General features: G+C 46.8%; 1 protein-coding gene and 1 long non-coding RNA gene across 33 annotated transcripts in view; one reads left to right on the top strand and one right to left on the bottom strand.

Annotated features, from left to right (window-relative positions):
* Nucleotides 1-23,810, bottom strand: part of Palm2akap2 (PALM2 and AKAP2 fusion) — a 461,068-nt gene that overhangs the window by 37,205 nt on the left and 400,053 nt on the right. For 3 of the 30 annotated variants that reach the window (XM_087547953.1, XM_087547955.1, XM_087547960.1), the window contains exon 1: nucleotides 6,471-6,527. Coding sequence is in view for 2 of the 8 variants with exons in the window: in XM_087547956.1 (XP_087404082.1) it covers nucleotides 17,631-17,684 (54 nt within the window). In the remaining 6 variants the exon portion in view is untranslated. 30 annotated transcript variants of the gene reach the window in all.
* Nucleotides 6,703-23,038, top strand: LOC134486938 (uncharacterized). Of its 3 annotated transcripts, none has more exons than XR_015620891.1 (6): nucleotides 6,703-6,862; nucleotides 6,988-7,072; nucleotides 11,166-11,344; nucleotides 13,872-14,092; nucleotides 20,834-21,014; nucleotides 22,358-23,036. It is a non-coding gene; the product is annotated as an uncharacterized LOC134486938 (long non-coding RNA). The 3 variants fall into 3 exon arrangements; XR_015620892.1 differs by lacking the exons at nucleotides 6,703-6,862; nucleotides 6,988-7,072 and adding exons at nucleotides 12,390-12,636; nucleotides 12,741-12,882 and having other exon boundaries at nucleotides 11,224-11,344; nucleotides 22,358-23,038; XR_015620893.1 differs by lacking the exons at nucleotides 6,703-6,862; nucleotides 6,988-7,072 and having other exon boundaries at nucleotides 11,171-11,321.

Here is a 23,810-nt window from a genome sequence, read left to right as displayed (position 1 = left end):
ACCGAAATTCAGATTCAGATCAACTGCATTCGTGACATTGCCTGGAAACTCCTCTCAGTACTGTTCTCTAACGAAATGAATTGATGTGAAAAACCACGAAGTGGTGTTTTCTGGGGCCAAAGGAAAAGTAGGGTGCGAAGGGCTTGTGGGTGTTCTTTAGCCTGCCTGAGACAACCCTCCAGGTAGAGTCTTAATACCAGGGTATATAATATCTACCCTCCCACTGGCTTCCCAGAATAGCCAGCAGCTGGTGAGGATGTCGGCAATTTACTCTGGAATTCTCCGGTAAAGGCAATAAACTCTAATGCAGCTGTGTGCTCCTGAAACACAGTTAAATTGCATTCCAGAGGCAGACAGCCATCCTGACTGAGGAGGAAGAAGAGGAGGATGGGAAACTTAAGGAGTGGTCACCCATGACTTCCTCCCGCACTTCCAGCTTTCCTTTAACCCCTTCAGACTCCCGAAGCTTGGCTAATTGGCGTAATTAAAAGGAGAAATGGGCTTTCCTTAGTGAAGTCAGAGGCTTGTCTAGAAGCATAATGAATGTTATAACTAGGTGAGGTAGGTGGAGCCTCCACCGTTGGACTGGAGATTCCCCCAACCCTTGCCTGAGGAGGGTGAGCCCCAGCTTGGTTCCAATTTACAGATTCTCAAGGTTTCTACTCTTCATGGTCTGAGAACTAAAAGTTCGGTTTCTAACATTGGGTTCAGAGGATGTGGACTGTTTAATGTGGCAACAAAATCCCTCCTATGTAAATGCTTAGAAAAAAGGCATTTAAAATGCATTATGAAATTGCAAAATGGTTAATGTAAATGTAAAAAGAAAGTTTACTTTTAAGCAAATTTGCACCAATGTGCAAATGGCCAATATTGGCTTCTGTCTTGTGGGAGACTTTCTTGAGAGGAGAATAGCACTGGATCATTATTTTCAGAACAAAAGCAGTTAAGGCAACCAATCCAGAAATGTTCCACCAAAAGTACTTCTTCTCTCCTCCCAACCCTTTCCCACCTCAGATCCTTCTGTTTATTTTAGTACAAAGCTAAACACAATTGGGAAATGTTACTGTTGCTAAAGCCAGCAGAAAATTTTTACAAAATGCCCTTAAAAGAGAAATCCTAGGTACTGGAGAGATGGTTCAGCAATTGGGGGCACTTCCTGTTCTTACAGAGGACCCTAGGTCAGGCCCCAGCACCCAGATGAGGAGGCTCACAATCTCTAGAGGACCTGATACCGTCTTCTTGCCACCACGGGCACCCACACTCACAAGCACATACCCACACACAAGCGTATTTAAGAACACATAATTAATTAAAAACAAAATTAATACCCAGCATTTGGGAGCAGAGACAGGTGGACCTGTGTGAGTTTGTTTAAGGCTAGCTTGGTTTACATAGTGAGTTCTAGGACACTCAGGACCACATAGAGACCCTGTCTCAAAGCAAAAATAGCATTATTATTATTATTATTATTATTATTATTATTATTATTATTATTAAAGTCAGGTCCTGAAGATGCATTAGATTTGCTGGGGTTGTAGCTCAGTGGCAGGGCAAGGGACACAGAAAGCACCCAGTTGATCCCTAGTACACAGAAAACCTGTACAAGGTCCCCCTTGTATGAGATGGAGCCTGCCCACCCTCAGTGCTTACGTAGCATGCTCAGTGCCATATCCCACTGAGTTTGCATCAGTTCTAGGTCCTGGCAAGCCTCCGTTATCCCCATGTGACCTCTCAGCTGAAACACAGAAGACCACGGCCTTTTTGTTTTAGGTTGGAAAGACAGATTTTAGTATTTTATGACTTTGGAATTATATGAGATTTAGAGAAATAAGGGAGACTTTTCCCCAACATCGTATCTGGCTAGTAGTAAATGTCACAGTTCTTAATTTTATCGCAATGTGTCAGAAGGTCTTCTCCCAAAATATGACAGGAAGCTTCCAGAATAACATGGGGAAGGTCGTGAAGAATGGACAGCCTGAAAGAGTTATTTCGGCTTTGCCCTTGGTCCTTGCTGACTTGAATCTCCTTCAGTCAAATCAGACTCTTTCTCTAGCCTTAAGTCAGTGACTTCCTTCCTTAGCCAGACTAGGGCGAAGGCAGACTCCCCGAGGTTTAGCTTCTGCTCCTTCCAGGAGCACTGTGTGCTAGGCCCTCCAGATGGAGATGTAACACTGCAGTCTAGGCGTTCGGACTTCGGGCTGGCTCTAGAGTCTCTGTCCTGCTGACAACTTCCCAGCGATAAGATAACCACGACCCCTCCCACAGTACAGTCAACGGCCTGACTAGTCTCCACAGAAAATGGTGGCTGACCCCTGACCAGCTGGACAGTGACAGCAGCATGTTCCTTCTGCCTGGGCCTGCAGCCGAGCACGTCAATACCAGGAAGAACTGGAAGTCTCCCTCCTCATCACATCACACACCGGAAAGATGTGCTTCGCTACAAGGACAAGAAAAGTTAGTGCTTCTGTTAGAGACACAAAAGTCAGATGGGCATCCGCATTTATCTCTCTGTATGTTCTGCTTCTTAAGAGGAGGAGGAGGAAGAGCAGGGGAAGAAGAGGAAGATTTATTTATTTATGTGTACGAGTGTTTGTCTTCAGTATATGTGCACCATGTACATGAAGTGCCTGAAAAGTTCAAAAGAGAGCCTTGATCCTCTAGAAACGGACTCAGGTTGGTTGCGAGCTCCCATGTAGGTACTGGGTACCAAACCCAGGTCCTCTGCAAGAGCAACAAGTGCTCTTAACCTCTGAGCCATCTTTTTTCTGCTTAATAGGCCCAGAAATGATGGGCGGCTTCACACTCAGGATGCTGTAAATATAAGTCAATCCTGCCATCAAGATAGACAAGATCCTTTCAAAGCATGAGCCAAAATAAACCTCTCCGGAGGAGGAGGAGCTGGAAAAATGGTTCATTGGTGAGAGTGTATATGGCTCTTTCAGAGAACTTGAGTTCCTTGCATCTACACCAAGAGGCTCATAACCACCTGTAACTCCAGCTCTAGAGAAGCCAACACCCACTTCTGGGCTCCTAGGAATCTGTACTCCTATGCACAAAACCTTCTCCACATACACATGAGTAAAAGTTAAATACTAAAAACAGAAGGGCTGGAGGGACAGATCGGCAGTTGCGAACATTTACTGTTCTTGCAGAGAGGACCTAGTCGGGTTTCCAGCTCCCCTGTAGTGGCTCACAGCCATCTGCAACTCCAGTTTTAGGGGATCCAGTACCCTCTTCTGGCTTCGAAGGGCTGCTACACACAAAAAACGTACACGCAAAACACTAATACACATAAAGTGAAAAGGTGCACATCATCTTTTTTTTAAGGAGTACTTGTTTAAGTTCCAGCACTTCAAGTGTCTGCTCTGTTCACAATGACGCCATTTCCTTACTGCCCACAGGTGTCTGTGTCCCCTCTAGGGTAAGAGTCTGGCCCACCATCACCTCCCAGGCTCCTAGCCTAAATGCAGCGTGACCCAAATTGATCAAACGCCAGGTGTCTGCTGCACGGCCAGGCTTCTCAGTTCTGAATAACCCAGATTACTTCCTGCTGCAGCTACTATAGTTAAATTAGAAATGCTTTTCCCCAGGTAATGGGTGACCTGATCCTTTAGTCCAGTTATTTTTAAGTTCCATCAAAAATATGCACTCATTGCTGGCCTAGGATCAGAGGCATGGTTACAGAATAAAACTTCCTCATAGCTGGGAAATCAAACGATATCTCTGTCCCCCTTCTTACCCTCCCTGGCTTGCATAAGTCACATGTTTAGTAAGCAGGGCACAGTGGCTACATAGCAAAGAGCTGGCTACCTCTAGGATGGTCGTTTCTGGACTCTAACTTTCTGAACTCAGATGCCCCCCCCCCACCGCAACAAAATGTAAGTTTTGGGAGATACAACCGGGCTATTGCTGTGGCCTAGGACCCCTTACCAGCTGAATCATCAGTCCTAAAGGCAGCAGACAGAGCTGCAGGTGGTAGACCTTTGGGAGACTGCCCACAGAGGAAGCAGTAGGGTCTGAAGGGGACGCCAGGTGAAGAGGTTAAGTACTGTCCTATAAAACCGCTGACATTCCAGAAGTCCAGCCTGAGTTGACATATCTTTGCCTGAGGCTAAGGAGTGTCCCCAGAACTCTGAAGTAGGATGGCCTACTCCCCCTCAAAAGGATCTAGTAGCTTCAGGGAGATGGAGTCCCTGCTCGAATAATAAGAACATGAGGCTTAAGGCCATTGTAAGGAGAGATCCTAAGCGATATCAGGAAGCTTCGCACCTCCTCCCCAGTGTGAATGACGCTGGCCTCAGAGAGTTCATAAAGAAAGCTGAGCCCGTGGAAGGTCCTGAGCAGGTCCCTTGCAGCTCCTGTGGCCCCGTGTGCTGGGGATGGCGGAGCACAGTTTACGCTAGGACTGGGTAGCCCAGTCTACCCTCCCTGGAAGGCACAGGACAGAAATACTGGCTTCCTTTGTTAATTCTACTTCAGGGAAGTACAGCAGAGGGGACACATTCCAAGCCTGAGTGGCCTTTCCTCTTCCACCTCCCAGCAGAGAGGCTTCCGGCCTGTGGAACTGGGGCCTTGTGTTGACTGTGGGAAACAGACACAAGCCACTCCTGATGGAGGTCAGCTCTCCCAGCTCCCAGCTGAAGGAAGGCAGGCAGCCAGACTACAGACCCCAAACCTTTCTGAGGCAGCTGCAGGCTAAATATAGACCAGGAAAGCTAGGGTCATTGCTGTGACCCCTGAAAGGGGCTAATACGAACAATGCCTGAGCTGTCGCTACCTAGAACATCTTGCTAGGAAACCAACACTGCTTATTGTGACCTGGGGTGGGGTGGGGTGCAGTTCTTATAATGAAACTCCAACATTTTGGTGGCTAGGAGTTTCAGCCCCGTGGAATCTGCCCAAAGGTTCTTTTTCCCCCTGAGAATTTGGTGGGCTTGGCCAGAGCAGTGGTCACCAGACAGCCCTTCGGATATGTGCCTCAGGCGGGCTCTAAGACTGGATAAAAACACTTCCAGAACCCACAAACAGGGAACAAAGTCACCTGTGTCTTGGCCCATACTCACAGGAAGAACTTTTAGGGTAAGGGAGTCTCTGGACCACAAGCCTTTCCTGTTAATAACGACCCTCCCACTTCTAGCCAGGCTGGAAAACCAGGCTCGCTTTGTCCAATGAGCTGCACATCTGACATCTGGAAAATGTTAAGGTGCTGTTTGATTAACACATTTACAGCCCAAGCTTTCTGCGGGAGAAACTGGAGACAGCTCGCGCAAGCTGGGGTGAGGAGTGGGCAGGGACGAAAGGAAGGAAAGAAGTTGTGTTTGTTGAGACCATTGCTGTAAAAGCCATTTCTTTCTCTTCCTCTCCTCTCTTCTTTTGAGACAGGGTCTCATTTTGTAGCCCAGCCTAGCCTCCAACCTGCTATCTGACCTCTGGCCTCAGCCTTAACGAGTTAGGGTGACAGGCGTGCACCACCTTGCTGGGCTAAGGGTCCTTTCTCTCTGAAAACTTTTGGAGGTTCCCTAGAGGAACAACTGAGAGCGGCTGCTAGCTCCACATCTCCAAGAAGGAGAGACAGATTGTAAGGCTCTCTCATGCCTTCTCACTAAGGCTACTTTGAAGGAAGTCCCCACATCCTGGAGTAAAGCAAAATCAAGGCCACATAAGGAACTCCTGACCCTTGCAGCCTGAACTTTGTAAGTAATGAATTCAGCAGGCACAAACAAACCTAGTTTAAGTTCTTTCCAACTTCGCTGCAGCTCTCTTGCCTTTAGGTAGTTCCCGGTCATGATGACAGGAATAAAAGCTGAGCATGACAACGGACCCCACACAAGCCACTGTGTTGAAGCGGCGTCCAGAGAAAAGAAAACTGTGTCAGGAGTGGGGAAGTCTAGCTTTCTGTGCACACAGAGATGCGCCTGAAAGAGGGTATCCTGACATGCCACGAAATTTCCAGGAACAAAGCCCCAAGTCCCCTATTGAATGTGGTGAGCCCCACACCATGGAAACCGTTAGCCCACTGTAGAATTCAGCAGCGAGTTCTTTGAACCGATACAAGACAACTAGAGAACTAGTCACCGGAGTCCCTGGGTCCCGAGGCAGATTTCTGGAGTGGAAAAGAGACACACAAATTCGCATAGACTCAGAAAGTGTCTTTAAAGCATTTTCTGTCACACATGCAGCTTTGGTCTGTGTATGCAGTGTTTCCTCTGCCTCTCAGCACCAAAGCCGGGAGCTTGACAAGATACACAGTAGGAAAAACGAGACAAGGCAGTGAGCGCTCAGCTGCCCACCATGCAACAGGAGAGGCCTCCACCACACTGCAATACAATCCAGACCCTGACTCCCTCCTCAGAAAAGACTCTGGCCTCGAGAGAACTTTCTCCTTTCAGATCAGAAACAGAAAGCAAAGGACCAAGAGATCGGTCATCAGATGTCTTACCCTGCCCAGAGAAAAAGCCCAGTGCGCGCACCTCGGAGTCCGCAGTCAGAATCGCCTCTTTCTCCAGACAGATTCCAGCGTTCGCACTGGCTCAGCCGGGACAAATTCCTTAGGAGCCTCGGGACTGGAGACTGTGATGTCACCGCGGGCCCTCCCTCTGTTCCCTAAAAGGCCATTCACACCAAGAAGGACTTTCGTCCCCTTCAGAGAAGCCTGGCCCCTCCCCAGTCGGCCCAGGATGGGAGGGCAGCTGCTTTCCTGCCAGAGGCAATGCTAGTGGCCTTGGTCAGGCTCCGGTGCTAAGCAGGGGAAGAGCAAAAGCCCGAAGGTGCTGACGTGACCTGTTACTGGTGCTTCTTTGAAACTCAGATATGGGCTGACGCTGGCTACCGAGTCTGTAAAAATCTGAAGGATTCTAGACAAGTGACGCCCTTTTTATTCTTTTACACAAGATCTCACTGGGGAGTCCTGGCTGGCCTCCATGGAACTCGCTGTATAGAAGAAAGTGGCCTCTAATCAACGAGATCCCCCTGCCTCTCCTCCCTCAGGTTGAAGTTAAAGATATGTGCCACCTACCACACCAAGCTAAACACTACAGACTCCATAGGACCCAATACTCAAAGGAAAAAAGAGGTAACAAATGAATATTTAATGTAGCTGAGACCAGACAATATGTATTATTATATATAAATAATATAAAATAAATGTGTGGGTGTCTATTGCTGCAATGAAACACCATGACCAAAAACAACTTGGGGAGAAGAGGGTTTATTACAACTCTAATCTCACAGGTCATCACTAAGAAAAGTTAGGTCTTGAGCAGAAATCTAAGCATGGAGGAGTGCTGCTTACTGGCTTCCTTCCCCTGGCTTGCTCAGTTAGGTTTCTTATAACCAGTATAAAAAGAAAACAAAACAAAACAAAACAATGTGATAGTGAACTTTTTAAAAAAAGATTTATTTTTTATTTATTATATATAAGTAAACTTTAGCTGTCTTCAGACACACCAGAAGAGGGCATCGAATCTCATTACAGATGGTTGTGAGCCACCATGTGGTTGCTGGGATTTGAACTCAGGACCTCTGGAAGAGCAGTCAGTGCTCTTAACCACTGAGCCATCTCTCTAGCCTAATAGTGAACTTCCTACATTCCCCATTATCTCACAAGCACTTTCTATGTTATTTAAAGGTTTCTATACGATTACTTATTAATTCATTTGGTTTTGTGACGCTAAGAAAGGACCCAGGACCTTGCACATGGTAGGCCAGTGTTCTACTGATGAGCTCATCTTTAACCCTCCTATTATTGTGGCTATTGTTTTAAAATCTGTTACAGGACCTCACTAAATTACTCAGACTGACTCCGAGCTCACTCTGCAGCCTAAGCAGGCTTTGAACTTGTGATTCTCCTGCTTCAGCCTCCCAAGTAGCAGGTGTTAGTAAAATGCATTTTAAATGGATACATGATACCTCATATAGGATCCTGGGTGAGGTGGCCTTACCACTGAATAAAGATAGATAGATAGATAGCTGACCTGACTGCTCCTAAAAGGTTTAGGTTTTAATTATAGATATATGAAATATAAGAGATATAGATATAATATACAGATATAAGAGAGGCAGAGACATCTAGAAGAGTCCAACTGGACATTACCAGCAGACCGAGCTGGGCCATGAGAGGAGTGGGCTAAGTGGGGAGTGAAGAATGGGAAAGCCAGGAAACCAAGAGAGGAACTGGGAACCAGAAAGCAGGAAGCCAAGAGAGTGGTTTAGCCAAAATGGCTGAGTTAAGTAGGGACCAGAAATGCTGGGGCGGGAGGGTTCAGGGTAGGAGGTAGGGTACACCAAGCAGAAGGACCCTGTCACAGGAAGAGCTGAGGGATGCTGGGAGAACCTGGTAGCCAGAGTCGGCTTTGATATATTAATAGGCACACCTCAGTTAGCCATTTGTCCTGGGTTTGAGACCTCACAACCACTTCATAGCTGACCGAGAAAAGAGCAATGTTTGCTTTGGGTCGAGGTGCCTGCCCCAAATGCAGCTGCTTCCCTGGCTTGTTCTGTCAGAATCAGATTCTATGACTATGGAAGCATCCTGGAGCAGGGCTCACTCTCTGAGGACGCCCATGGGCTCCAAACCCTGCCTCCAGGTCCTGTACATATCATTCCCTGGAACTTCAGGATGACCTGGAAAAAATTCAGGGCCTAGCTGAGACTCTGGCTGCCTGGAAAGTGAGTCAGAATCCCAGGCCAAGTGAACACCATGATGAACTCATTCTCTTTAGTGAGAGAGACAAAGGACATCAGGTTTACAGTAAACTGAGTGGGAAAAGGACATCAAGGCGATTTCATGTCCCAAGAGGCCAGCTGGTCTGGGGTCAGTCTGAGAGCAATTTGTTCTGGCGACAGAATAAACAGCCCAAAGATTGCAAGCAGGGTTCCCAGGGATCTTTCAGGACCCTCCTGGGCACAAAGGTGAAGAAAGGAGTAACCAGTGGCTGGAGCCCACGCAGGAAGGCTTCCTTTGACAGGGAAGTTAAAGTCTTTCCTACAAATATTCAAGTGACACTTTCTACAATGTGCTACATTTGGATATATCAAGGAATTTCCTAAAGCCTGACCTTAGTGATCCCAGAGCTCCTGGGGAAACTCTTAGACCCTTTGGAATAATTGGAATGTTCTGCTGTGTAGCTGAAAGGCACTTCAAGACACCACTTAGCAGTCTTATGTAAGGTGAGGTAGGAAACTCACACACTGAGGAACGCCACTGGTCTGCTTACGCACGAGGGACCAGTACTGGCCATGGGGTTCCAGACACTCAGGAGGCTGAAGTAGAAAGATCCCCTGAGCAGGTGATGGGGGGTATGGGGGGTGGGGAGCCTGGGTAAGAGCAAAGAAAACAAAGAATGAGAAACCAGAAGAGGACTTTGAGAATACTCTGAGGCAAGGATGCTATCTGGGACCCATCATCACATCCACCCTATTGTATCAGTGGGAGATCTGTAGGAAAAAATGTAGCTTTTAAATCTCTGTGGAGAAAAGAGGAAACAGTCGTAGCTTTAAAGCACTATTTTCCACGTAATGTGTGTGCTTATGACGGGGAGTTCATTGGATGCAATGGCTCACCAAACACACATTTGTTCAGCTATGAGCATACAATGTGCGCTCTCGTGGGCTTATGTTGTGTCCTCCCCACAGGTTCAGATGCCACCACCTAATACCCAGAAGCCTGGCTTATGACTTGAACTATGACAAATAACATTAGCAATCATAGCAATAACAATAGGAGAGTTTAAGTGAGGTCATAAGGGTGGGTCCCGACTGAGGGAGAACAGAGGAAATTCAGACAGAGAGGAGTGTAGTAACACAGAGAAACAATAACCAGCCATGAGCCAGGAAGATGGGCCTGAAAAAGAGGCTTCCCTGAACCCTCGGAAAGAACCAACCAGAAGGACCCTGCCCACCCACACTTCTGACCTCTACAATTAGGAAAGTGTCCATTTTGTTGCTTAGCTACGGAAGGTGGACCTTGTCAGTGTAACTCCATCAAAGCAATGCACACACATGCGGCTTATGAACACACACACAAACACACACACACAAACACACACACACACACACACACACACGCACACACACACCTATGCACGGTTATTCATACAATGCATGCACAACACACTGCCCAGCTACAAAAAAAAAAAAAAAAAAAAAAAAAAAAAAAAAAGGCAGAGCTTAGAAAATAACCCAGTGGCAAACTCACTGTTCTGAAATGGCTCTGTCCTCAGAGGTGAAGTGAGACATGAAACGGTCTCGCTGGGTTCAGGTTTTAGAAGTATAACCTGAGGTGACCCTTTGATGACAGTGGAGTCACCACACTAATGGTTGGAAGTCTAGCAGATAACCAATCACAACTACTGCTTGTCCTCCAGTCACCTCCAGCACAGGCTCTGAGACTGGGATTCAGGGGGTCTTCTGAGTTGAAAAAACAATTGTGCCACCACTTTAATTCTTCATGTAACCTTACACTGGAAAAAGGGAAGCCATTTTAAATCTTGGTCCTTCCTGTTTGACTGGTGCATTTATTACTCTTTTTGAAAAGAAGCTAAAGGAAGGGAGGCCATATTCTGCTTCAGGGTTCTAAAGTACTGCCCATCAAAATGGAAAAGTCAGAGTAGCAGGAACAGAAAGCCACTGACCTTGCTGGGTCCCCAGTCAGAGAGCAGCTGACCATGCTGGGTCCCCAGTCAGAGAGCAGAGGCTGGTCCTCAGTTTGCTTTCTCCTTTTCAATCTAGGACCTCACACATTATGTGCCACCCACATAGAGGGTAAGTTTTTTGCACCTCAAACCCAATCTACAAACCCCCACAGATGTCCCGGGAGGTTTGCCTCCTGGGTGGTTCTAGATGCATCACGTTGTCAGTCAGTGTTAACCATTACAGTTGAGAAGCAAAATGAAAACCGTGACGACCTGGCGGTTACGTCTGACAACAGCCCGTACAGTCACCACCCAGCAAGCATCCGTTAGCATAAGCACATATGCCGGGTGGCTGCTATATTCCCTTAGACACCTTCTGTCTAATCTTTCATTAGATAGAGATGGCTATCCTCTGTAGAGAGGAAAATCCAGCTCATGGTGGCCAACACTCCACAGAGACATACAGCTAGTCAGTAACAGAGCTTTGGCCAGAGTTCACAGCCCAACCCATCTGAAGGAGCTCTGTCTCTGCAGGCAACAGTGCTGGAGGGAGGCAGACACAGGAAGCACCCAGAGCTACCAAAGAAGACGCAAGAGGAGCATCCTTAAAGCGCCTGCAATACAAGCAGTGAGCTGCCGTGAGACCCTAGGCCTGCTGCTAGCCTCCTCTCTGAGAGTCCATGTTCTCGGGTCTGTAAAGTGAAGGAAACTGGGTAAATGCACAAAACTCACTGCAGAGCTCCACAGTGTCAGCATGGAGAGGGGCAAAGTGAGGTCAGATGTGGGGGGGGGAGGGGAAGGGGTAAAGGGAAGGAGAAAGAGAAGCAAAGCCAGTGACTGCAGCCTCTAAAATGGGTTGGTTCCTGGAAGAAAGCTGAGCTCCATCTTAGACACACCCCTTGACAGAACGTTATCACTCTGGCGGAAGGGTTTTATTCCACTCCTATTTATAACGGGTACAAGGCACCAGGGCCTTACTGTATAAGATCTTAGCCTACACACACACCTTTCCTGATCCAAAGGTTTTGGAATGGAGACCCAAGTAAGCCTCTTTGCTCCACGCCTCACGGCACCTTCTGATTTTTCACGTGTGTATATTTATTGTCTTCTGAAAAAAGGATTAAGTACATGAAAATGTAGACAAAGCCAGGTCCCGTGGCACACATCTGTAACTCAGACACTTAGGAGGTGGAGAGGAGATGAGCGGAAGGCGCTTGCAGTGAGTTTGAATTCATAATTCTCCTGCCTCCACCTACAAGTGCTAGGGATATAGTCACGGGCTACACACCTGACTTTGTTTACCATTTGTGTGTGCTGTGTGTACGTGTGTCTGTGTGTGTATATGTGTGTGGGTGTGGGTGTAAGCTTCTGTCAAGAGTATCATATACATATATATATATGTGTATATATATATGTGTGTGTATATATATATATATATATTCCAGAAGGTAGGAGGATGCCAACACATACACAGAGACCAGAGACCAGAGACCAGGGGGGCTTGGGTGTCCTGCTCTATCCCATTCCACCATATTCTCATGTGACAGTGCTTCTCACTACATGGCCAGCAAGCCCGCAGATTTTCTGGTCTCTGACCCCCTCCCACCCACCCACACGCCACCATGCACACACGCAGCACTGGGGACACAAGTCCCAGTACCTAGGCTAGCTGCTCCATGGGTGCTATGACTTTGAACTCAGGTTCCCACGCTTGCACAACAGCCTTCTTATTCAATGAGCCATTTCCCTCTCCCCCAGATAGCTGTGTCATGATTCACATATGCAACAGTGCAGCCCTGACTCAGGATGAACCAATGCTATCCCAGCTTGGCCTTCTGTCCAGCAAATTCCTGAGTCTGTCCCATCGTAGGAGCGGACTGTCCCCTCTCCACAGCTGCCTGACAGCATAACCTCCCTTCTCCGTGGAAGATAAGCAACCAGGGCTGTCCGGAGACATTTCCCTTTCAGGAGCTTCCCTTTCCCAGAAAAGGTTGTGCAACACTCTGTGAGTAACTGGATTCTTCCCTGGGGTGTCAAAAGTCACAGAACTTAATTTTATGAACTATGTCACAGACAATGCCTTAGGAAACCCCCATTGATGAGTTTCAGATCTGAACAGCCAAATGAAGATTTGGAGGAGAATCTCTAAATAAGAGCCTTCAGCTGCCATGGTAATCCTGGCACTTGGGAGGCTGAGGCAGGAGGATTGAGAGACCGTCTCAGAACAAAATGGCTCCTGCCTCCTCCACTGGTAATCAATCTAGTATCTTCCCTACCCACCTCTCTCCCACCTCTCTCTCTCCTACCTCTCTCTCTGTCTCTCTCTCTCTGTCTCTGTCTCTCTCTGTCTCTGTCTCTCTCTGTCTCTGTCTCTCTCTGTCTCTGTCTCTGTCTCTCTCTCTTTCTCTCTCTCTCTCTCTCTCTCTCTCTCTCTCTCTCTCTCTCACACACACACACACACACACACACACACACACACACACCACACAGAGGACCGAATTCATTGATCTGGACTCAACTCTCTGTTTTTTGCAAAATACATCAAAAGCTTTGAGTGAACTCTAAAAAATAATACCCTGGGCTTGCTAAATCTAGGCTTCTGTAAGCAAAGGCACCATGCCTTCTACCGATGCTCCGGCTGAGCCTGGTTACCAGGATACCTTTATAGTTTTTGTAAGATACACATTCTTGACTTCAAACCTGACTCTAGTTGCAACTCCAAGTTAGAGGGAACACCTAGAATCTTGCCTCTTGTGCACAGTTCTTCTCTCCAGAGTACATGAGGACCATCATCTCTGTGAGGTTCAGGCAGCCAGTTCTGGGGAGCAGCAGAGGGATGTCTACCTCCTTCCAACCATGCCCTTATGGCTCTCAAAGCCAGGAAAGAACCCCTACAGCAGAAGGAAGGCAGAACCTTTGTGACAGCGAGAAGCAGAGGAGAAGGATCAGCAGGGAGCCATGGACCCAGTCCATGACCCCTCCCACTGCTCTCTAGTAGCCCGGAGAACCTGACCCTGTCTGCTTTGTTTCTCTTAATTTTATTGGTGTTCTTAAAAATGATTCATGTGCATTGGTGTTTTGCCTGCATGTTAGTCCAGGTGAAGGTGTCAGATCCCCTGGAACTGGAGTGACAGACAATTGTGGGCTGCCATGTGGGTGCTGGGAATTGAACTTGAGGCCTCTGAAAGGGCAGCCAGTGCTCATAACTGCTGAGCCAGCTTCTCCCTTCTCTATTTCTAGGCCATTTCTCCTGCCTGGCTGTGAGACCTGCATCAGAGCCCTGTGGCTAAGAGCCAAAGAGTCAAACTAACTGTGGGGAAACGGTCATTTCTGAGGACCAGAAGCAAGGGTCGTGCAACTGTGCTGGCTGTTGCAACAAACATCTGGTTGACCCCATCCACCCACTTTGATCTGGGGACACTTGCTGCTCACCACCTCGCTATGGGCTAGTATGTTTCAAGGTAAGATGATACAGTGGGAAGGACGCAGGTCTTCAGGAGAGAAGGGCCTTGTCTGAACCTCTGGTATCACTCACTGATGATATGAGGCCCTCATATGCTCCTTGATTTTTAGATCCCTCCTCTGTTAAAAGGGCTTGAGACTGTTGTTTCGGGCTAGGGAGGTGGCTTATCTCACGAGCCTGAAGAGCCGAGCTTGATCCCTGGAATCCAGGGTGAAAGAAGAGAACTAATTTGTCCTCTGACCTCTGACCTCTGACTTCTGACTAATAAACTCTCTCTCTCTCTCTCTCTCTCTCTCTCTCTCTCACACACACACACACACACACACACACACTTTTTTTTTTTTTACTTTTAGAATTATGGTTGTGAGTTGAGTCATGTTTCCCCAAATTCACATCCAACTTGAATTTCAGATTTCAACCTTATAAGGAAGCAGGGTCTCTGCAAATATACCGTGCTACTATGAGGTCACCCTGGGTGAACATGGCTCTCACTGCAAAGACAGGCATCTTTGTAAGAAGAGATGACATAGTGATACACAGAGGAGGGCTCTGTGTGACAATGGACTCCTCATCTACAAGTGGGGAATAATCGGCCATGGTAGCAGTCAGGCTGGATGCAGGGAACAGATTCTCCCTCCGAGCCTGCGGGAGCAGCCCACCTGGCTGCTTCATTTCCTCCTGGGCTAGCATTACCCTGGCATTGCTGTAAGACACTGTAATTGAGGTAGCTTGTTAGTGCAGGAATAGCAAGTGAATGTGCTGACCTTATAAGGCCACCTCAAGGACGACATAAACCACTTATGACTAGGAAAACGAGGCCCTCAAGCATGAGTCAACTCCTGGTCTTTGTGCAGAGTGTTAAAGCCAGAAAGAGCAAAGAAATACATGAGAAATAGCTCTTCTTCACACAGCTACCACTGCAGGCTTCCCAGCTCCCTCAGCAGAGCCGAAGCCTGCAATACAGAGCTGAATGAAGAAGCCATACAAGACAGCTGGAACTGATGATAAGGGGCGGGGGTCCACGAAAATGTGCTGGCCAAGGCCAATCCGATGATCAGAACCTTTATTACCTGTGATATACCAGGTATAAGTCAGGATTTCCACACACAATCACTTCAGTTCCTTAAAACAAGCCTGTGAAGCCAGTATTTTTTAAATGTATTTTGTTTTTATTGGTTTGTTGTTTTTCGAGATAAGGTTTTTCTATGTAAGCGTGGCTGTCCTGACCTCAAACTCAGAGATCCATCTGCCTCTGCCTCCCCAGTGCTGGGTTTAAAGGCTGGTACCTGCACCACTACCACCATTCAGCTTAGAATATGTTGGTTTACGACAGGATCTCACTGTGGAGCTCTGGCTAGCCTAGAACTCTGTCAGTGGTTCTCGTCTTTCCTAATGCTGAGACCCTTTAATACATGATGTGGTGACCCTCCCAAAATAAAGATTTCCTTGCTACTTCATAACTGCCATCTTGTCACTGTGATAAATCATGACATAAACATCTGATATGTAGGGTATCTATCTATATGTGAGCCCAAGGAGGTTGAGAACTGCTGCTCCATATAGACCAGGCTCACTTTGACTCACAGAGAGTAGCCTGTCTCTGCCTCCCAACTCCTGGAATTAAAGGTACATGACGCCATGCCAAGCTTGAAGCTGATATTCTTGCAACTATTCTATGGCTCATGAAGAGAGTTCTTATCGTTTTATCTATCTATCTATCTATCTATCTATCTATCTATCTATCTATCTATCCATCTATCTATCTATCTATCTAATCTATTCATCCCCCATCTATCTATCTACATATCTATCCATCTACATATCTATCTACCCGTCTGTCTGTCTGTCTGTCTGTCTGTCTAATCTACTGTTTATATGCTTATTATTTAGCAGTACTAGGAGGTGAATCTAAGGCCTCCCACATGGTAGGCTAGTGTTTCACCACTGAATTCTATAGACTCGAGCACTCTTTGTACTTTATTTTGAGACGAGGTTTCACTAGGTTGAGCTGCCCAGGCTGGCCTTGAATTTATGATCCTCCTGCTTCCGGCCTCTTGAGTAGCAGGGGTTACAGGCTTGTTCCACCCAGTCCAGTTAGAGTCGGAGAACTTCCCTGTCTAAAGGCCCAGCTGAATGAACTGCAAAGCTGGAGGCAAGGCAGCCGGGCTCCAGACCTTCAGCCACTAACTCCTTTTTACATGTAAAAGTAGAAACTGGGGCAACCTGAACTTGAGGCTCATCTAACAAGCAGGCTGGCCACTGGATCCTTTTTCTCCTTGGCCATCTACTGCCAACCCTACACAGTCCTAGTTTCCCTGTGAACAGACTCAGCCAAGCATGGCTGGGAAATAGAACACTGCGCTGGTACCAAACAGGTACACACTCTTCCCACGTGTTCCCCTAAAACAACACATTACACCAACTTGTCACACAGCATTACATCGTGTTGGGTATTGAAAGGAATCTAGAAGAGATTAAATATGGTAGGCAAATCCCATGTCATTTTAACATGAGGAGCTTGATTTTGGTATGAGTGTACGTGTGGCAGTCCAGAAGTCAGTGCTCCGTGGACGCAGAACAAAAAATGTTTCCTGGATATTATCTCTAGGAAATTAGAACCACGCACTGGTGTGTGCGTGTGTGTGTGTACACTCATGCACTTTCTGGATATTGGCATTATAGAAAACAAATGGTACAGATAAGAATAAAGGAGGTTATCAACCTAATCTCTGGCCTGTGTAGCACTCTGCTAGCCTTTAACTTATGCTGTCCTATGCTTCCAGCAGTGAGGTCTGCTAATCCCATTTCACAGATGACACTGAAGTTCAGAGCTGAAGTAATTTACCCAAAGACACATAGCAAGTTCCGGAAGAGCAGGCGAGAGCTAAGCCCTGTTTTCTGTTCTCCAAAGTTTCTATGGAGAGATGCACCTTGGCACCTCTGCCTGCTGCCCCACAACACACACCGTGCCAAGGCTAGATAAAGGATGAACTGGAGAGAGTAGGAGAAATGGTTGGGAGGGAGCGGAGATGAGAAGGCCTGAGTTCAGTTCCCAGAACCCACATGGAGTCTCATAACCATCTGTCCTGGGGATCCAGTGCTGTGGTCACCAGACATGCACGTGATGCACATTCATATACACAGGCAAAATACTCATAAAAATAAATCTTAAAAAAGAAAAAAGGTTTTAAGCCCAACACTAGGAAGGCAGAGACAGGCAGATTTTTATGAGTTCTGGGCCAGCCTGGCTTCCATAGGGAGTCCTAGGACTGCCAAAGCTGCAGTGTGAAACCTTGTCTCAAAACAAAAACAACAAATAAAGAATAACTAGAGGGTAGACAAGAAGGCTCAGCTGGTGAACTTACTTGTAACCAAATTTGATGACCTCAGTCCCATCTCTAAGAAACCCAGGGTAGAAGGAAAGCTGCTCTTTCAGGCTGTGGCACATACGCACCCCCCCCCCCCCCCCGCACACACACAAAAAAACGGGATTTAGAAAAACAAAGGAACAACGTGTAGGAGACCCTTCACAGCACCTTAGCGAGGAGAAAAGGCTGGGCTTGGCCACCCAGCCTCAGGATGCCTGGCATTCTCCATCTCCCTTAACACTCTAGGTGAGTGAGTTTTTTCCAGCAGAGTGGCTGGAATTCTCCAGATACTGCGGAGCCCCTCCCAAGAATGTCTGTTTGTCTTGTACACAGGTTCCAGTACAATAGCTAAGATCTTGGAACAGCCAGGCCATTCCGGATGTGGACCTCTCCCCAAACAGGCAGGACTGAGAAGGTGGGGGGTTGGGGGAATCTGAGAACAGGAAATGGCAGTGGCAGGGGGAGTGGGGGGGCTTGATGTCTCAGGAACACAACCTACAAACAGTTCAAGCTGTGAGTGCGGGGTGGTTGTAGGGGCCAGAAGGGTGACCTCAGCCCAAGAGTTGCTTTGATGTATAGACTTCCTGTCTTACACAGGCTCAACTTGAGAGTGTCTCTCTCTGTGTGTCTCTGTCTCTGTCTTGAATGTGTGTGTTCATTGTGTAGATTAAACCTAGAGCTTGGCTACATTTTAAATGTATTGTTTTTACTTGAAGACAGGATCTTGCTAAGTAACCCAGATATAAACCAGGTAGGTCTTGCACTCCTCGTCTCCTTTCAGTCTCCCTCCCTGAATCACTGGGATTTCAGGCCTGCACCCCTAGGCCTAGCTAAACATTTTGCTTTTCAAAGACGTGAGTCTGATAGGCATTTAGCAAAAAAGACAACTTTGCATTCTGAATTCTCCACCCCAAACCCTAAGGGATTTTGCCAGGCTCCCCTGGGCTTATGTGACTTCAACGTTTCTTGTATCTGCCTGTGAGAGCATCCAAAATCTGACACCACATTCCTCTATTCACCTATAAATGGACACTTACGTTGGTTGACTCTGGGTTTGCGATTATGGATAATGTGGCTATGAACACTGACTACAGACATACCTTCAACAGACTCCTTATGTGCTTTAGCTGCATATCCAGAAATGGAATTTCTAAATCATATATGGTTTTTTTCTTTTCCTTTTTAAACCTAGACTTAAGTCAAACCTAAATAAAACAACACACACACCCCAACGACAATTATGGAGCAAACACCCTTTTCAAACTATGCCTTCTATCCAGAGACATCTCTCTGGCCCCACCCATTGTTGAGTGCCGCTCTACCCATGGCCGTGAGTCCCTCACTTCTAATCCAGGCAAAATCATTTAGGCTTTGCAAACCGAGGTTGGGGCAAACCTGCTCCCCTGCAATGCAGCCTGGTGACAAAGCGTCTGGTTCATCAAAAGCTGCAGGTCTTTCTAGAGAGCCTTCCAGATGGTCCCAGAGGATAGTTTGCTTTTGCAAATGTTATCATCAATCATAGTCAGGGGTTGTCATTGTCGCAGGTCTCCTCTAGGGCTAAGGAGGCCTCTTCCTTTGTTTCCTCTCAGATTTGAAATCCCCCACCCTGACCATAACCTTTAACCTCTGGAGGTTTCTGAAGTTTCAGTAACACTTGGCAGCCTTTCAAATTACAAGTCAATGAGTGACTGCAATTACTAACCTGTGTTTTAAAGGATTGTTTTTTGAGCCTCATGACTTAGGTGTGGCCGACTTAAGTGTGTATAGTATTAGGGGAAACTCTGCTAAACTTTTGTCCTAGCAGTACACACTTAAGTCTGTCAATGGTTGTTGGGGGATTAGGAGGTTGTAATTTTTATGCACTTTTAAAAACTGTGGTGCAGGACTGGAGGGATGGCTCAGTGGTTAAGCACACCGGCTGCTCTTCCAAGGTTCCATTTCCAGCACCCACATGGGACTTCACAAGTGTCAGTAACTCCAGTTTCAGGGGATTTGACACCCTCACACCATGTAGGCAAAGCACTGATACACATAAGGTAAAAATAAATAAATTATTTAAAGAATAAATAAAAACTGTGGTGCAATATAGAGCGCACAGCCTCCTGTTTTAAGCATTTAAAATAAACAAGCCGGTGGCATCAGACACATTCACAGCTTCGTGTGGAACCTGGCACCATTTCCAGGACACATGTTCACCATTCAAAACCAAACCTCTGCACTCAGGACGCAAGGTGGGCCACGACTTCTAAAGCCACCTATGCACTTAATTGGGACAGAGTCTTGGCTCAAGAAGCCACTTCCTACACCTGCTATTATTGTGAGACACCAGAAAGCAGAAGACAGCCCAAAAGACATTTTATTTATTTAACTTGTAGGCCTTAATTAAAAACACAATTCGCTGCCCCATCTGCATTGTGCTTAACTAAGAAATAGTATTATTTCAAAACACCATCACAAAATAGACAGCGCTCCTCTTTAAAAAAAAAAAAAAAACCCTACCAATTTAATAGAATTATAACTAACAATTTTGAAGGACATAAAATGGTTGTTTATTTTGAAAGGGAACTATGGTCTTTCCCTCAGCCTCCAAGGACCTAGAAGGTCCTTTCTAAACTCGATTTTAAGTCAAGTAACTAGAATGCCTCACATCTTTGTAACCATCCAGCTTGGGGTGGAGATTAGCTCCCTACAGAAGACTATGTCCCCAGATAATGTCAATCAGCGCTAACAATTTAAAGATAATCCTTTCCTTGAGAAGTCTATTTTCAGCTTACCCTAGCCCTGGGTTAATTGATGATTTACCATCCATTAGGAAACCCCTGCTCTTCAAAACACTGTTTGGGACAGAGGTTTGGGACAGAGGCTCCTTCACCCTAGGGGCTAATTGCTGGAGCTGAATGCTTCCTAATGGAGACAAAGGTTCTCCATTTAACAAACAGGCCATTTGCTTCAGACCAGAAGTGGAGATCCAATTCCTGGGTAGTTGGTGAATGCTTGTGCGCATGTGGCATCCAAGAGCTTGCACACATAGAGAGTGCACACACAGCACCCAAGTGCTTGCACGGGCACAAAGCGAGTCTTTGTCTTCCAGGCCTCTCAGACTCTCAGATCATTCACAGCAGGCAGGCGCGCTCGCTCGCGCTCTCTCTCTCTCTCTCTCTCTCTCTCTCTCTCTCTCTCTCTCTCTCTCTCTCTCTCTCCACTTTCCCTAGCCCTACATCGCTCACTGGAATGGGTACTGGTCCTGAAATGTAGGAACCACTTTGGGTCACAACCAACCCTGAGCATCCATTTCCAGTCTCTTCCCAAGGACACCGCCCTCTGTGTACAGTTAGCCAGCAACTCTAGGACCTTTGTCCCATCCTTTGCAGCCTTCCCCATCCCCACAACTACCAAAGCTACCTCTCCCGGGATGGAAGCACTGTCTACACTTCTGGCCTCTGGCTCTGATCTCCCAGACGACAGTGGAAAATTGCCATGCGTGGATCAGGATTATGACTTTACTGATACCCAAGCCATCCCAACAGGATCTCCACTGCAGAAGAAGTCAAGGTGCTGAACCCATTTTCTTCCTCCAAACCAGACTACCTTACCTACATTACATTTGCCAGGGAAGCCACAACACTCGTCAAGGGTGAAGAATGCAGAGGCAAGCACTTGATAGCTGCCCAAACAGTTAAGGATGCTGGGTCATGTGATGAATTCTACAGTCATAGAGTGCAAAACAAGGCTTGGGCGGGGATTTGGGATCATGTCCCTGGATTGCTTGCTTTGTTGCCAGATGCTTCCTATAGCATATTTCATTCTAAAAAGATTTGGAAAGGGTTGGGATACAGCTCAGTTGGTAGAGTGCCCTTGCCTAGTATCAGTTGGTAGAGCGCGCTTGCCTAGTATACACGAAGCCCTGGACTCCAGCCCAGCATAGATAAACCAAGTATGGCAGCCCATGCTTGTAAGTAAAGGAAGGACCTATATCAGAAGTTTAAGGTCACCCTCGGTTATGTAGTAAGTTTGAACCTGGGATGGAACCCAGGTGTTGTAGCTCTTGACTTTAATCCTAGCACTCAGGATTAAAGGCAGAGGCAGGAGAATCTCTATGAGTTCCAGGCCAGCCTGGTCTACATAGCAAATTCCCGGCCAGCCAGAGCTACGTGGTAATTAACAACTAACAATAAAACAGTGCTGGAAATTGTTATGAAATACAATGTGGTGAGGGGGTACCTGGCAGTCCCATGCCTTAAGGTATGCCTCCCAGGAAGTACGCCATGCAACAGATCTGGTATAAGGGGACTCGCTGGAGGAAGGGAGAGGAGGAAGGGTCTGGAAAGGGGTGGAGGCAGACCAATAGACATGTAGACAGGCAGAGAGGTGGGGGTGGGGGAGGGGGAGAGGACAGAAACGGGTAAAGAGACCAGCCTGGAACATGTGAGAACAGAGAGAGGGAGCTGGAGTGGTGGGCAGTCCTTTTAAACACAGTCCACATCTGTTGCACCTAGCGATGGCAGGTTGATGGTTGCAGGTGATGGAGTAAGCTTTCTAGGTCCCTGAGAGGAGCCTAGTGGAATCACCTGTGACCTAACAGAAATACACAGGTGGGGGGGGGGATGACTCAGGGACAAGGGACGGGACTTCTTCAGTAAGGAACGGTGAACTACAGCCACACCTTGATCTCTCATTAGATCTGAAGGTTGGCACCAATACACAAGCAGCAGGGCATGATAGGTAAGACTAAGTTTTGGGGTCTTAGACTTACCAATTTGTAATCCCCCAAATGAATGGGCTTTGTTGAAAATTGATTGCTAATTCTTCTTTCCCTCCTCCCTTCCCTTTCCTTCTCCTCTGTCTTTTTTTTTTTTTTTAAACAAAATTCCCATCATTCGATTTCACCAATGAAGACTTGGGAGCCAGATGCTGAAGTGAAAGTCTGCGAACGCAGAGGAGGCAGAGAAAGTATCCCGCTGACCTTCCTCCTCAGCCAACGTCCCAGAAGGGATCTCTCCCAAGCCACTGTCTCAAAAATCTCCTTCAAACTCAGTGTCCCTCCCTTCTACTTCCTGTGTGTCCATCTCTCTAACCATCCTCCTGTCTCCCTCTTACTCTCTATAGTTTTTTTCTTAATAGTCCTGTGTTCACTTCCTGTCAACTAATTGCTTGCTCTGCCTCTTGACCTTGATTGACTTTATTTAATCCTGGTTACAATATTCAGGCAAGAAAGTTCTTGGATTAAAGGTGTGTGCTAAGACTAAGCCACACCACAGTGTTTTCATAAGCAGGTTTTTCCAGTAAATAACACAGTAAAGAGTTTCACATTGTGATCAAATACCCCGCAACACTCCTCCCCCCTCCACCTCTGCCCCGCCTTGTCCTATTCTCCAACGGGGTTCTCCTGTAGCCCAGTCAAACCTCTACTTCATGCAACCAAACCTTGAACTCCTAATCTTCCTGCTCCTGCTCCCATCACCCAAGCGCTGGGATTACAAGTGTGTGCCACTACACTCTGCTAATTATTTCTGTAAAGATATATACATAGTACATGGGCATGTGCGAATAAATAAAGTTCTTTAAATCAACAACCACCTGCTAGTTCTCTTCATTTTGTTTCGATTTTAAAAACAGGTCTCTTCCCCAGGTGTGTGGTGCACGCCTTTAATTCCAGCACTCAGGAAACAAAGGCAGATAGGATTCTGTGAATTGGGGGACAACTTGGTCTACATATTGAGTTCAAGAACAACCAAGGCTACAGAGTGAAACTCTAAAACAGTAACAACAGCAACACAGGATCTCATTATGTTGCCTCAGCCTTGGCTGACCTGAACTCACAAAGATCCCCCTACATCTGCCTACCAAGTTTTGGGATCAAGGGTGTGTACCATCATGCCCAGCTAACATCAAAACCTGACCAGAACTCTATAAAAAGATACTACTTCTGGCAAAAACCTAATGGCCTGAGTTTAATCCCTGGCACCCACATGAGGCGGAAGGACAGAACCGACTCCATAAAGTTGTCCTCTGACCTCTACACACATGTCAGTGTGTCATGGTACACAAGCCAGTTGCCCCTCCCCCCTCCTATGACCTCCAAACCCATACTTATACACACAAAGATAACAAACTTTTATATATATATCATATATATGATATATATATATCAACTTCCATTAAGTACCCTGAAGTTAATTTAATTTTCAAGTGGGGTCAATAAAGCAACCCAATTAAAGTATTATGGGTGGCAGAGGTTGTAGGGCCAAGGCTGGCCTCCACCTCTATGTCTAGCCTCAGCCTACAGATTGCTGGAATTACAGGCATGCATCACTCGGTCTGAAAGCAACCCAATGTTAAGTGGTAATA

The sequence above is a fragment of the Rattus norvegicus genome, chromosome 5 (genome assembly GCF_021556685.1).
Source record: "Rattus norvegicus strain SHRSP/BbbUtx chromosome 5, alternate assembly SHRSP_T2T, whole genome shotgun sequence".
Classification (NCBI taxonomy): Eukaryota; Metazoa; Chordata; class Mammalia; order Rodentia; family Muridae; genus Rattus; species Rattus norvegicus.
This window is presented reverse-complemented; position numbering and strand designations above follow the sequence as displayed.